The 15,837-nt window shown below is 41.4% G+C and overlaps 1 protein-coding gene across 2 annotated transcripts in view; it reads right to left on the bottom strand.

Annotated features, from left to right (window-relative positions):
- NOTCH2 (notch receptor 2) overlaps window positions 1–15,837 on the bottom strand; it is a 131,096-nt gene that overhangs the window by 108,682 nt on the left and 6,577 nt on the right. For both annotated transcript variants that reach the window (XM_019486533.2, XM_006259955.4), the window contains exon 2: window positions 9,016–9,097. In XM_019486533.2, the coding sequence (XP_019342078.1) occupies window positions 9,016–9,097 (82 nt within the window). The remainder of the gene's footprint in view (window positions 1–9,015; window positions 9,098–15,837) is intronic.

The following is a 15,837-nucleotide window of genomic DNA, read 5'->3' as shown; positions in this document are numbered from 1 at the left end:
AGGACCAGATTTTTCAGCCAGGCCTCATGCCAACCCCATTTGTGGGCACAACTACTAGCAATTAACATCTAAACGCTGGTGCAAGCAGAATTGGAAATATTTGCACACAATTCATTTTGGGCACAAAATCATACCCACAAAAATAGAAGCCAGCACTGAAAATCTGGCTCCAAATCAAGCTTTTTTAAGGGTCAAATTATCCTCTGCACAGACTAGACTCAGCAGCCATGCCAGCCACCACCTCCCCTCCTCATCCTCCTTCTGATTTGCTATTTCAAGTTCTCTACAAAATAAAATAAGCCACTTGTCTACAGTGCTGCTTAAAATTGTAGCAGTTTGTGTCAGCTCCAAGATGATAGGCTCAGAACAGGAAATAAAACCCTTTCCAAATAAAAGCCACTGTTTCTCCTTAGTCCATCTAACTCTCAGGAAGAGTAACAGGAAGGTGAAGTTTGTCCTGGCACTTTCATGAAGCACATGAGCTTTTTTAGCCTTGTCCAGCAAGAACTTAATCTTCTAAGAATGGATTTCACACAGAACCAGATTCAAATCATCATTTTTTGAAAGCTACAGAGCATATGAACTGGGAAAATGTCTTGTGGGCTGCATCAGCCTTGCAGCTGCTTCCAATTAAAACTTCTCCTTTACTCCCCCTGGGCTACTTTCCAGAACAAATACTTTAGTCAGAACTTAGCTTAACCCCACCCCCCCTCTTTTTTTTTTGCCTCTAACATGCAGCTCCAGTCTGCAGTTGCTGCCCACAGCATCACAGTGCAGCCTCTCAGCAAGTTTTACAGTGGATGCTTCCCCTCAACAGATAAAATAGTTACTTAAATCAGAAGCACTCGGCACCGAATTCATGATGCTGACAATGACAATGCCTCAAACAGAACTATCAAGACACAGAGAGCTGTTGCTGCTACTAAAACAGTTGTGGTGCCAGACGGCTTTGAAGCCTCTCCTCAATTTATCCTTTTTCTGCAGGGTTCTTGGAAAGAAGCGACCTTTCCATGGAAACGAGTGTTCTTCACCAGAAAGAGCTATGTTCATTTTTAGATACAATCACCAAGTCAGTCTACATACACCTTGACTGCTGTAGCTAGTCTTCCCAGATGTTTTGTTTTCATGGGAGTTTCCCATTTCAGGCTGAATGATCTCATCAGGGACAGCACGGAAGGCAGCATATGGTTCTAATCTAAAATACGAAGGGAGAAATCTCCTACTTGCCTTGCTCCCCTCCCAACATCCCCTTCACTTTCACTGGAGCATTATCCAAAGAGGATGAAAAAGTGGGCCCAATGAAGAACGTGAGAAGGGCCTCAAATATTGTGGGGCAGATTGTAACCAGACTTCCTTCTGGCTCTAGAGTTCTGACTCCCACACCTACACTTCCTCTCAGGAGGGAGGACAGGAATCTCTGGCCAGCTTTTTCCTTGTTATTTCTTATGCCTCAAGGTTTCCATCAATTTTTCAGTTAGATGGGAACCTCTTGTAAGAAAGGACTGTGTCCATGTTGGTGTTTCAGTCACATGTAGCCTAGTGAGCTCTTAGGCCACAACAGTTATACAAATGCAGAGAAATAATGGGAACAGAAGTCTCTGGGGAAGCTTTAGCTTTGTGCTCACATAAAAAAACTGTACTGCCTCCTAAGCTTTTACTTATGTGAAACCATAAACTTCAGCACCTCCCACCTCATTCCAAAGCTCATCCAGGGCAGAACTTCGAGCCAGACAACATTTGGTATCAGGGTCTGGGGGTAGCAGGATGTGTTTGGAATTGACGACATTGCACGAGAAGCCTGTGGCTGCTATTGCACTTCTAAGTCTTTGGGTGTGGTAAAACCTACACTCCCAAATACAGACTGGTTAGAAACCATAAGTTAAAAGGTGGCTTGGGGTCCATTCTCTGGGCTCTAGACTTCTTTGCCCACTTGTAACGTGCAACTTCTGCAAGTTAAAAATTCAAAGCGGAATGCACAGTATGTGCCAAAAGACAGGTCCCAGCTCCCTAAATTCTCTGCCTGCCCCTTAGCTGGCTGCCATCTGCCTCCAGGAGGCTCCATTGGTTTTTCAACCTGTTGCAGCACTAGTCCAGTTCCCTGGCAAACTCCTAAAGCTGCTTCATGTCACCACACTGGAAGCAAGAGGGCCTCCTTGGGCTCTTATCTCCACTGACAATCCATTTCTGCCTTGCGGGGTGAGCTACAGATCCTTAGACAAGAGAAAGGCCATGTTCTGGTACACCTAGGCTGAGATCTCACCCTTCTTAAAGCAGAGGAGTGTTCTTCATGCTGCAGATAGCTGTTGTGTTTGGCCCAGCCAAGCAGCTTCTAGTAGCTAAAGGGCAGGCTTGTTCTCCCAACAGCCTCAACAGACCTGCCAGAAACTGCAATAATTTGATGGCCACCATCAAGTGCAACTGCCAGATGCCTAATGCTTCACGGGCCAGAAGTACAAAGATGGCAGACACAAAGTGCTATAAGGGAGTAAGTAGGCCCTACAACATCTCAGCAACAGAGGCAGCAATGGGAATTAAAAAGATACCCTTAGACAAAGCTGAAGCCTGCTCAGATCTGAAAGGATGTAAGTGAGGGAATGGCTTTTCATCCTCCTCCATCTTCAGTTGCTGGTCTGTCATAAAGAACTTGAGGGGAAAAAGGAGGAGCCTGCAACTGAAAAGGCAGAAGAATGTGTAGCTCTGTAGACCTGACGAGTAGAAGGGAATCTTAGGTCATCTACTCTGACCTCCTATATATGAAAGACCATTCAATTAGACCCGGGTACTCCAACATTGAGCCCCATGACATTAGATTGAAGCATTTTGATCCCTGGCAGGAAACTAAGCTATTGTGCATCACAAGTTGAAGACAGGAGAGACAAAGGCAGCACCAGTGCCCCTATCAGGTGGGAAATTGTTTTAGGCAAGACCTACCAAGATGACTGTAGCATGGAATCCAAGCACCGTGCTGTAGGGGACAGCAAACATCCTATCCAGTTCCTTACCATTCTGATTTGGGATAAAAATCCTCCCTGCTGTGCATCTGATAATCAGTGTGATCCTGACATTGTGAACAACAAATACCTACCTAAAAAGATTCCCTGTACTAATCACCAGGACCAGTCAACCCTCTCTGGTGTACCCTCTTCTGGGAAGAGGCAAAATCCCTGATGCTTCAGAAGGCAAAAAAGCCCAACACCAACCAGCAATCTGGAACCAAATCCTTCCCAGATTGACCTTGGCTGTTCAGTCCCATATTGCATCTTACACTACCAGCAAACTAAAGAAAACAGTATCAAGAATCTGAAAACATTCCCTACTGTAGTAACATTAATGGCCTTGGAGGATAGGGGCCTCACTGTACCAAGCACTACAGGAATGCAGCACAATGCATCCACCTTCTATAAGGTTCCTGAAAATAGTTTTCTTCAACTCACTCTGGGGTCTGAGGCTCTCAGTTCTGAACAACTCCATGAATAAGGCCTATGGCTTACTATTTCACAGCTGCCTTTCTTTCTAGTGTACTAATAAAATCCACTTAAGAAAACTTGTCTTGTATCTAATCTTTGAAGAAACTCACTGAGACATTTTTGAAAGGAGGAAACCAAACCTTGCTCACAAACAGAAGCAGGGCTGTGGAGTTATCTACATCAGAGAAAGTCAAGATTTCTATCAAACAGTGCCATGAGAGAACCTGGCATAGGCCAGGGCAAGCACCGAGGGAAAAGAGCTCCCCAAGGGGGGTGCAGACCAGTCTCAAGAGCATGAAAGGGATAGAAAAATCAAGATCCAGCTCAGGCTTTCTTTTCAGGCCCTTCCCCTCCATGTGAGAACTATCACCCAGAAGCACCAGGCAGGAGCATCTTCTACCTGAGAGTCATGTTTCATTTTTAAGCAGGATATGGATAACACAGAACTACCCCTCAGATAAAGAAAGTGGTTTCATTGTTAAACTGTCATTTCCTTGCTGCTTTGCCAGGCATTTAGATTAGCAGCAATGTTTATCAGCCTCCTCATCTAAACCCATTCTCACTTGGGGTACAGCTCTCTCTGACATACAGGCTTCTGTTCCAGCTGTTCATTTTACTCTGAGAGACAGCAAAGTTAAGCAGGTTAGTTTGATCACATACTGGAACAAACAGCATTGCTGAGAGGAGGTCCAAAAAGAGGAAGAGTGCCTTTCATAGTATGGTGCTGCCAGACAGAGGAAACATTGAAGCAACCTCAGGAAGAAAAATAAACAAACAAACTAAAGGAGGGGGGGATTTGCCTAACTAGTAAGCCATGCTGGACTGCTAAAAGCTAAGAAAGCTCAGTTTCCTGAACACAATATTCTATTCTTGCAGCTGTAGCAATTTCAGAAAAACAACATTTATGCTGAAACACTAGACAGGAAAGTTCCCCTACTAAAAGTTCCCCATACTGAGTGCAGAGGAAAACAGGATGCTAAGAAGCATTATGGAAATTCCACTTTAAAGGACTGACTTTTCTTCCACACTTCTTTCCTTACTGCAAAAAAATTAGAAAGCTTTAGCTGGATCCAGAAACTTAGTGCAAGACCAAAGGGTTGCCAACTTGCAGTACAGATACTATAAGTGGCATGGGCAGACTCTGCATGTGTAGCATGAAAAATTGGGGATGGGACAGACAGCACAACAGCAGATAGGGCAGGAAGCAGAAAGAAAAGCAACAAATCAGGCAGGGAGCAGAAAGCAGAATGCAGGAGAAGGCAATCAGAGTGGCAGTTGGGGAGGGTGCCAGGGTAATTTGTGACACCTGCATAGCTTACACTATGTCTTTTCAGTTTCCCCAGAAGTCCTAGACAAGGAACAAACTGTGCAATTAAGAACAGGGGATGACTTATGACCTGCAAAACGCTGTTCCCAGGAATTAGGAAAGCAGCAGCAAGAAGATAAACTGTTCTACGCTATGTGTTTCAAATGGACAGTCAAAACTGCCAACACAGCCAGCCACTATTGCACACAGACAAATTTTAAACTAATGGGTGTCCACCCTCACATGACTGATAGCACTCCAAAGATAGTGGACAAATGCAAACCTGATTAATGCTTGGATAACACCGATGGCATCAGTGTCTTAAAAAAAATGAGAATGCCAGACTAAAAGTCACTAGGTACACTGAAAACCGGTTAAGATGTAGCACAATCAAGGACAGAGGTAACAGGAACATATAAAAGTTGGGGGAGAAGCCTATAGCAGGAAAAACAGGCTCCAACATTCTGATCAGTCTTATTAAATATCGTTGTTATGATCTGCACATGGAGATAGCAAAGTAATGAATTTACAAATCGGTGCTATGTGGGAGGAGATGCAGACACCAGTCATGAGACAGAAACAAGAAGTTATTTAAACAGACATGGGAAAGGAAGAGAAAAAGATTCAGCTTCAAAAAAAATGGAGCACATACATCTGGGGCTGGTTATATGAAGCAATGGAAAGGAGAAATCTGGGAAGCAATAAGTGGGAGACGGAGGGGGTGAGACTAACAGGCAACAGGGACTAGCAAATTAAGTATTACTCTGCAGTACCACATGGGGAGAATATTTATCTATTATTTAAAAATAATATATATATAAGATTTTTTATGTTGTTATTTAAATCTGAGAAAGTTTTTTTTAAGAAAAAAACTTGTTAAAAAATTAATTTGATTTTAACACAACATATGTTAAGACTTAACTTTATTATAACCTCGTAAAGATGCAAATTAAAAAATGCTGAAATCTATGCACTCCTAGCAAAACTTTGAGAAATCCCCTGCATGTGTTTCAATATAAAGAAAAAAATCAGGAGAAAACCTCTTGTTTTGGAGATCAAGTTTCATAAATGTGGGAGTAGGCCATGCACTGTATTAAGGGCTTCATCTGTAGGGGCGGCAGGGAGGGTGTTGCTGAGTACAAGAGACTGGCAAAGTCAGCAGAAGGCACAAGCCATCTTTGCACAGCAGAAGCATCTTGCAGACAGAAAAAAATATATTTCATATTCATTCCTCTTTCGAACTGAACGTTCAAAAAGGGTGAGAAGCTGACTGGGAGTTGGAGAAGCAGGAAAACCTGTTTCTCTTCCAGTCTATAAATAATAATGAGGAGGAAGAACCTGAGATGTACCAGTTTTAGCACTTGGAAGAACTACCTAACTCTGGAAATCTTCTAATTTTCAAGAGACTTTGGTGACTAGGAATACAAGTTCCAGTCACTTTCACAAAGCCACACTGGAAATTTTTCCTAAGCTATCCTGAGAGAATCTAATTCACTGACTATAGTTATTCCCCTCCCCCTCTTCCATAAACCATTCTCCTGTAATAAATATGGAACATGTTTTGGTAAGAAAACTTTATGTACCCAATTCACTTAGGACGGTTTTGTTTAATAAAAAAATAAATGTTACCTGCTATTTTGGGTGTTTAATTACAGCAGATCTGTCATCCTAACACAGTTGCTTGACAGTGAACAAAAGTAAAAAGTTAACTAAACAGTAAATAAATAAGGTATACCTGATCATTTCTTAACATACTAAAATGTGAAATTAACAAGATTCTGAAAGCATCAATCAATATAATTGCTTAGACAAATGTATACAATGTAACGTCCTATATCTCAGCAAGACATACCAAATCTGGCATGAGGGTTCTATTAGTGATACATTTATGCAGCTTAATGAATCTATCAACAAATAAGAACACATCATTCTTTAGAAAAATAACTTAAATACAAATGGAAAAGATGCATTAAAATAGATTCTTTCAATGTAGGAATTCCACTTGCACCCTGATTTATATCAGAAGTGGCCAAGCAACATGGGTAGCCTCTGTGCCTGGCACATGGCAGATCAGGGAGGGACCAGGCAGCACAGCACCAGATAGAGCAGGAAGCTGAAAGCAAAGCAGCAAATCAGGCAGAGAGAATGGGGGCTGGGAGCAGAAAGAAGAGTAGTAGATTAGGCAGAGGAACTGGATCAGAGTAGCACTTGGGGAGGGAGTGGAGCTAAGTTGTGGCACACCTAGCAAATCAGGTTGGCTCCAAAGATTTATAATCAATCCAGCCCAGTGCCATGGTGCTGGATGTGAAAAGGAAACCCAAAACGGAGGACTCAGGATGTCATTTCAGAAAAGGCTGTATTCATTTTGAGGTACCAAATAACCAGGAATAGAGCTAAGTAAGCAGAGCTGTTTCTTAGCTAAGTTAAGTAAGTGGGACATAATCCGCAACTATTTGAAGAATGTAAGCACCATGGGGAAAGAGGATTTCAGCACGCTACAGAATGGCATAACTAGCATTAATGAAATAAACAAGGCTTGAAAAATCCTTTTACTCCAAGCAAGTGGAAAGTTGACACTTGCAAATTAAAAAGCATTTGCACTACTCGCTTAGGCAGCATTTAAGTTTGCCTTTAAAAAGTTCTCTAAACATTGTTGGTATTAAGGTAACCTACCAGAAAGTGAGCTGTGTTGAAACAGCTGTAGTGTCAATTTTCAGACGCTACTAATTTCTGCGTATAGGTTTTTCAGGCACCAGGAATGTGAAGTTATAGTTATAGCAAGGCTGTCTGAGTTTGCCAGAAAAAACTCTACTAAAAACTAAATGGGTTTCTGTGACTCATTGCTCTGTGTTGCTTGTTAACCAGCACAGATAAAGAAGCAGAAGGACGGAGGGCTGGGGGAAGAAGAACCCTGAAAATAACCAATATTTGGACTGGATGGTATGTTTTAAATTCCAGTTGTAAATAATGCCAATTGCTAGGAAAGGGAGTAAGATCTGCCCTCAAAAGTCCCCACGCTATAGTAGGTTAGAAGTTTACTCAGAAGACTGATCTGCTTCAGAGCCTCTATTCCTTGTTCAGCACAAAATGTAAATCTGCCAATGTCCAAGACTAAGAAGAACCTCAGAAAAACAAATAAACAAACAAGGTATTTCAAATTAGGGAAAACTAGCCGAGAAAAACCACTGCATTACAAATTTCCCTAAAGTGGACCAACCCCATAATATTTATAAAATAAGAGAAAGGCAGGGCTGGAAGGGACTTCAGAAGGCCAACTAGTCCAATCATCTGCCTGAGGCAGGAATAGTTCCATTCTAAACCAAATCTTATCTATGTATTTCTCTAACCTGCTCTTAAAAACTTCCCAGGATGGAGATCCCACAACCTCTCTAGGTAGCCAGTTCCAATGCTTAACCATCCTCAAAGTGAACAAGTTCTTCTGAATATCCACCATTTCCCCTGTTGCACTTTAAGATAGTTACTTCTCATCCTGTCCCCCACAGCCATAGAGAACAGTCAATCACCAATCCTCTTTATAACCAACATTCAGTCTTGGAAGATTTATCAAATCCCCTCTCAGTTTTCTCTTCCCCACACTAAAAAAAACCCCTATTTTTCCAACCCTCCTTTATAAATTATATTTGAAGACCTGTAATCATTTTTACTATTTTCCACTGGATCCTTCAAAGTTGTCCCTATCTTTCTTGAAGCACAGTGCCCGAAACTGGACAACATCCTCCAGGTGAGCCCTCACCACTGCCAAAGGGGAACAGCAGAAGAATCATTCTCCTTGACTTCCAAGAAACACTCCTATTAATATAGCCCAATAGACTATTGAATGCTCATTGCTCCACATGATCAAAAGGCTCTCACAAAGGCAGGAGAAATGTGGCACTGTCATTCTTAGAGTGCTTCTAGCCAGGAAGTCCAACCTCTTTTCCACAGACATTTTGCCCAAATAGGAAAGGCCACTCAGAAGATGCTCAGAGGAGAACCAGAGTAAGGTTGGAAGTTATATTCAGTGCAAAGAAAAGTGTGCGATAAAGCTTTCCATTTCCTTTTCCGTTCTTCTGCAGGTATGCAACCCTACAATTCAAATAAGGTCAAAGACTCTGTACCAAGCAAAAATTCACACTGGGCCTAAACACAATCACGGCCTTTCCTTCATTTCCTTAAAGCTCAATAACCTTAACTGAAAAACAGAGGATAGGTGAAGTGATGTTTAAAATAAAAATGACTTACCTGCAAAATCCGGTGCCATTGGGATATGAGAAGCACTTTCCCTCATTGACACAAGGCTTAGAAGTATCCAGACATTGTAAGGCTGAAAGAAAAAAAAATTATACCAATAATATACCAGATCATCATTAACATCTTTTTAAATTTAGGTTGCATTCAAAAGCTTAAGTCTATCCCAACCATGCCCTTGGTCCAGTCAAATATACCACCTACATAAATCTTTGCCTCTAACTAACTAACTAACTAACAAGGAAATAGAGCCTCCAGGGACACCTGCATTAAATAGAGAATATTTGCTGCCAGTTCTTCATATTAATCTACAAAAGGATGCAATATAACAGCCAATATGTCAGACAGGGTTATGGTTAAGAAATAAACAAGTGCAGGTGGTTATTACGGAATGATACTTATAATAAAAATACAAAGGGAAAAGCCATTCTGTAGGATGAATTCAGATTTGCTAAGCATCTTTTAATGAGGCAAAGTATTGTCTACAGCAGGGGTCAGCAACCTCTGACCCATGGGCTGGATCTGGCCTATGAAGATGGCTGATCCATCCTGCAAAGGTCCAGGCTTACAGAGGGAACAGTGACAAAGAGCTGTGCTGGGCTTCGCTGCCCACAGCAAACTCCTCTGCTACATCTGTCCTTACCCTCACTGTAGAGGGCAAGTGCAGGCAATCTGGCTGATCCAATCTGGCAGAGACTTGCAGTCTGTGGGTAGGGTCAGGGCACAAAAAAGCCCACATTACCAAAATGTTGTTGATCCCTGGTCTACAGAGTAAGACTTAATCAAGTCAGGAGATTTGCCACTTGCCTGCAGAATACATCTTGAGCAAGTCATTCATTCCTGTGATTCTGTTCCTGCCCTCATCCCCAGATAGACACTGCCAACTTTTGTCTACTTAGACCAGTGATTCTCAGCGATTGTGCTGTAACGTCCTGTGGCACCTTTGCATACTTTTAAAGGTGCCACAGGGTGCCACACAATATTAGCACTGTTATATTTGCAAGCACATTCACATGATTCACAGGATAAGCCCAAAGATTTAGTGCCTGAAACATTCCAACATGCTGTGGTCTTTCTGAGTTCTCTGAAACAGAAGAATTGCTCTATTATTTTTCTGTAGCCAAAAAACTGAGTGACAGCTAAGAGCTGGCATTTTCTACAGGGATCCTATCCCCTCAAGTCTAACAAGGTTGAAAAAACAATGATTTAGACTGAAAGGTTAAAGTAGGGACTGTTTAACTGTGTGTTTGTAAATGCTTAATACAACTGAGCTGGGCAGAGGCCTGCAGGAACATCAGTAACAAGAGAGTCACCTCCTGCACTGCTGTTCTGATCTGCCCACTCACATGTTCTAGACGCTGTAGGGTAGATGGCCCCTTATTTCCCATTTTTTATTTTTACTGATTTGTACCAAATCCTGAACAATTCTATTCATCTTATCTGGATTTCTCTGGATTACTATCATGTGAGTGCAGCAGACACCTGCCTTCACAAATAACATGATTAAGGTAAAACACAGAGGTGGAAAGTTCTAGCACAAGCCAGTACCAAGGTCTAAATTCTGGACATGAATCACAAAGTGGACTTGGTGGGCTCCCTCACAAAGCAAAAAGGGCAGAACTATCAAGCCACTAAAGCTTCTCAGCATCCAGACCCACTTCTGTCTAGTGATGATACAAACACTGAGAGGATTGCTGTCACACTTCCAGGACTTGAAAGGCTATTTCTCAACAACTGATGAACCTGTTATTAAGTTGTTTGCTTTATCAAGTCTGTAGGAATGCTATACACTTGCAACTGCAAGGGATGAAAATGGAATTAAATCAAGTAACCTACAGTTACACAGCATTACTATTTCTCACAATATGTGAATGCCCGTTTCCTGTTAACTTGATTTCTGAAAACCGGGTACTTGGGCAGTCTAGGCTCTGCTCAGCACTCAGGAAATGAACAAAATTCCACTTGGAGCCCCTTAAGATAACCTCTGAGGTCAGAGTTACTAGGCAACAGGAGCAGAAACACAAGACTTTACACAATCATTTTCAAGCAGCCACCAAAAAAATGCTTAACCAGATTATGCTTCACACCTGCCCCCTAATTATTCCTCCCCTGACCAGTCACATCCAAAATACCTACATAATAAACTCTCACTCCACCAGCCCCCAAGAGTGGTACTGTAACATTATTGAAGCAGCAGCCCAAGCATTTCCACGACAACCGTTAGATTGGGTTAGCTCAACTTTTAATTGTAAAGTGTTTGTTAGAAGCCCAAACAGGCAAGTTACAATTCAGAGACATTTCCCACTATGTTTCTCCATTATCTTCCGAACAGTGTGAGTACGCATTCCCAAATTTTAACAGACTAAGCCAGGAAGACATACTGCACTTCACCACCTCTGCGTGCTTGAATATTCACTCTCCCCACATAGATAAGGGCAATAACGAGGGCAAATCAGAAGATTTGAACCATTTTCTTTACACCAGGGTTAACAATATATGGCTTGTGGGCTGTATCCAGCTAGCAGAACCATTTTATCTGGCCTGAGGAGGCAGGAGGCTTCTGAACCATTTTGGTGACAGAGGGCTTCACCTAGGTAGTGGGGAACAGTTGGAGCGAGACAGGGAGAGAGAACTGGAGCTGAAGCTGCAGCTGATTCCAGTTCTGGCAGCAGCAGCAGCTGTGCAGGCTGCACAGGAAGCAGGAAACACTTGGAACTAAGATCCATTAAAGCAGGTCCCCTGGCTCCAAAACCTTGCTGAATCCAGCTCTTAGCAACGGTTGGCTGTGGGTTACCAGCTTTGCTTGCTACTTCATTTGGCCCACAAAGCCTAGTTACCAACAGCATTTCAACAACAGAGGAATTCTAAGGCAGTCAGGTCACAGGTGCATCAGCAGCACTTAACCAGCAGTAGCAGCAAGGTCAGAAGCGCCAGCTGCCTCAGACCAAGCTGCCTTATTTCACCCCAATGGTCCTAAAGTTTGCCAACCTCTGCTCTAAACCAATGTCTTCAAATAGATTTCTGTGTTCTCTTTGAAGGCCTGTTCCTGTTAGCAGCTCTAAGTAGCTAGCTGACTTTGTTAGTGGCCAAATAGTAGTTACACTTTTGCTACATGGGCTACAAAGTCTCATTTTGCAGCAGCATCACTCAGCAAGGCCAAGAGGAAGGAAATAAGAGGGTGGCAGCTTTCAGCAAATATCCCATGGATTACTGAAGCAGAGTACAGTAGCAACAAAAAGAAAAAGTTGAAGCTTACAGTGACAGCAAGCGAAACAGCCTTTGGCCCAGTTTACCAGCCCATACAGTAGTACAGGAGAGAGGGTATCTCGGAGTAATGATTAATTCCCTTCTTGTTTTTTGGCAAAACTATGTTGCCTTGAACTTCTGTCTAGCAGGTCATTAAACCACAAAGAAAACCTGTGCCCATTTTTAACAGCTATGCAAATTGCCCACAAGTACCTAATCCTACATAGGCTTAATCATCTAAAAGTGGAAGAAACTAACCAAACTGAAACTGGCCACTTTTTTGTGCCTTCTTCAGCTTGGATAATTAAAATGATCTAAAAAGACTAAGCAAAAACACATGATCAAATGTAAATGAGATCATTGTTCCAGGTATATTATGGACATTTATTGTTGAAATATGAACCCCTTAAGAAAGAAGTTAACAGTTTACCCTATAAGCAACTTTTTGTGAGCACAGGGGAATTGGAAGTTCTGGCTCCCACAGCAAAATTAAGTTGTTCATGTGCAAAGCATAACTTCACATATTTCATAGTAGTTTTAGCAATTTAACTACAAAGCTACCTCTATTCTACCCTAACAGGCTATGCACAAGGGCCAAAAAAAATAAAAAATAAAAATAAAAAAATAAAAATAAAAAAAGCAAAGCAAAACTTCCAGTTTTATTAAATCCACATTAAACAGCACATTTAGGCCATGTTTAACATTTTGTTAACAGAAAATATTTTATATGTACAACATCAAGGAAATTTTTTTTTCCTCTTCAGATAAATTAAAAAGACTGATCAGACCCCCTCCAGAGGTTGCACGCAGAATCAATGGAGCAGACAAGCCTTTCTGAGTCATGCTGTTAACTATCCTTAATCCTTATGTCTCAGAATGACCTCCCACTACCCTCATAAATTAGTATAAATGTGAATTGCCTCTTGAACCTGAAAACTCTTTAAAAGAAGCCTCAGCACATCCATGCAGACTGCCAATGATTTCTTTTCCTTCACATTTGTCAGGAAAATCTGTTTTCATTGGGTGTCTTGACTGCAGAGTCAACACAGGTGACTAGCACCCATCTGGCCTGGATATAAGCAACTACATTGCCAAGACAAACTAGAGTTCCTGAGTTCTTATAGGTACAAGGTCCTTTGAGTAGATGTGATGTCTTTTATTAGACCAACTGAATAGCTGGAAAAACGTTCTTAGCAAGTTTTCAGACGCAGTTACTTTTCTTCAGGCATAGGGATTCTCTGTTGTTCTGAGACTCCAAGAAAAAAAAAATTACAGGTGCAGCATTCACCTGCACGTCACTAGGACTTGTAGAGACGCATCCCAGAGCTCCCTGTGCTACGGTAAACTGATCTGTTCTAGGATTCTTTCCCATCGAATTGTGAGAGAACCTGTCATTGCATATGCATGTAAGGAGTTATGGGAAGACACTGGAGGGCTGTCAGAGATCAAGTGGTTTAACTTGCATCCTCACTGCAAAGGAGGCTTTTCCTACAGGGTTACAGCTTGACTGAAAGCAGCATTCAGTCTCTAGCCTATACCCACGGCAAAGCCTGCAGGGTTAAAAACAAACTCATGCAAGAGTTTCATCTGTAAATGGAATGGGATTAGGGACAATGCCAAAGCAATATCCCACATTGCCACTGTGAAGACATAGCTTTCCACATGAAAGCTCTCAGCTAGGAGAGCTCTAATCTGCATATCAAGTACCCTACAAGGTTATTAGAGGGAAAAAGAAATTAGCAACCCTGACAGCAGCATGGGATACAGTGAACAGCAGGAGGTGCTTACAGAGCCCTCTTCTGAACCTGCAGGACAGATGCTCTAGTATGTGTGTAATAATTTAGCTGCAATTGTACTGGAATGAGTGACAAGCAAGCTTAAAGGTAGTCCATAAGGAAAAAAGAAAGTTGAGTTTGTGTCCCTTCTTACTTCATTATAATGGTAAAAAAAGACAGCCTGAAAACTGTCATTTGTTTATATTATATATTTCTGCATTTTTACATGAAAAGCTCTGGTTCTTTCTAGGCTGGAAGACTAAGGAAAATAGAGAATTAACATCAGCCAGGAGTCAAAAGAGTACAGCTGATAAGAGGAAAAGGTCTTCAGAGGACAACAAAATGCCATACCTAAAAAGAACCTGAAAGTGGCCTCCGAGATAACTGAAAGAGAATCATTTTGGGGAAAATAAAGTCCTTGTCAACAGATTAAGAAAAAAGAAGCAGCAACACAAATGCAAACAAAAAATGGCATAATTTAAGGCTGGAGAGATGGATGAAGAATTCAGAAGTTTTATACAGAAGTCTCCAGCTATAAACTGCCTCTGGAAAAAATTACAGAATATACTGAAGCTAACATGCCAAGAATAAATAGGGGCGGGGGGCATTGCTGTTCAGTTGCTATTGTGATCAGAACCTCTTTATTCTCTTCCTCTCAGATCTCTTTATAGGAAACACTGTCTCTAAATGGTGAGAATGCCCTACAGATAATAGAATTTTGGAAGCAAACCACAAGCAAAATAAGATAACTAGTTAGGCAACCCACAAACACCATAATGATTCTATGACACTATGATTTAAAGTAGGTTATTGACTCTGGGAAAGACCCATTGATAAACACAATTACAGACAGTTGCCAGATGCAAGATAGCTCATTTTTGGAGAAGGACCAATCCCTAAACAGCAGGAACATGGAGAAGAAACACATGGGAAATTCTTCAGTCAAAGAACAAAAATCATAAGCAGCCTTATAAGTGAACCAGAAAAGAGTTTAGCACAGGTTGTTCTTGTAGTAAATGCAAATCCACATTTTGTATGGATAACTGATAAGGGCATAGCCTTTTCTTTCAGGCTCCAGGGTATGAACTTAAACAGGATACATTTTATGTTAATATATAAAAGAAAGTTGTTGTTTTTTTAAAGGGAAAAGCTTTTTTACTCCAAGTGATTAAACTCAGCTTTTGTTCTCAAGGAGACCTGTTTAACTTCAATGACTCATAAAGGCTTTATTTACTCAAAACATTAAAGATTTAGCCCCTTCAAACTAGATTTTAAGAGCTCACAAAATCCCCAAGACCACCCATAGCTCTTTCAACAAAATGAAGGCCAACAGACTGAAGTAAACAGAAGCAGAACACTACAGGTTTAAACACAAAAAAAGTCATAGGATCACAGAAAAATGGCACTGACTTTAAGAGGTCGTCCAGTCCACCCCACTTCTCAGGCAGGATCATCCTTGTCTAAACCCATCTCATCTGAATATTTGTCTAACCTGCTCTTAAAACTTCTAGTGATAGAGATTCTAATAACTTCAGCTATTTTTATATCTTAAAGCAACAAACAGCACTAGCCCAGTTTCTTTAAAATAAGTCTTTAGAAGCTCACTTAACATGCCAGAATAATCCTTCCTCAGACAGTTCTGATTTTCCTGGCCCATCACAGTTCCAGGTACAAAATTTACCACCATTAGAGCTATCTAAAGCTCACCTTGCTAAAAGTCAGCAAGAAACCAGGAATCAGGTATGAAAAATATCCAGAGCCATGCTATAGGAACTGCTTGAAGGGATCCTTACAG

This window comes from Alligator mississippiensis, chromosome 5 (genome assembly GCF_030867095.1).
Source record: "Alligator mississippiensis isolate rAllMis1 chromosome 5, rAllMis1, whole genome shotgun sequence".
Taxonomy (NCBI): domain Eukaryota; kingdom Metazoa; phylum Chordata; order Crocodylia; family Alligatoridae; genus Alligator; species Alligator mississippiensis.
The sequence above is the reverse complement of the archived record's forward strand: the minus strand, read 5'-3'. Positions and strand labels throughout refer to the sequence as shown.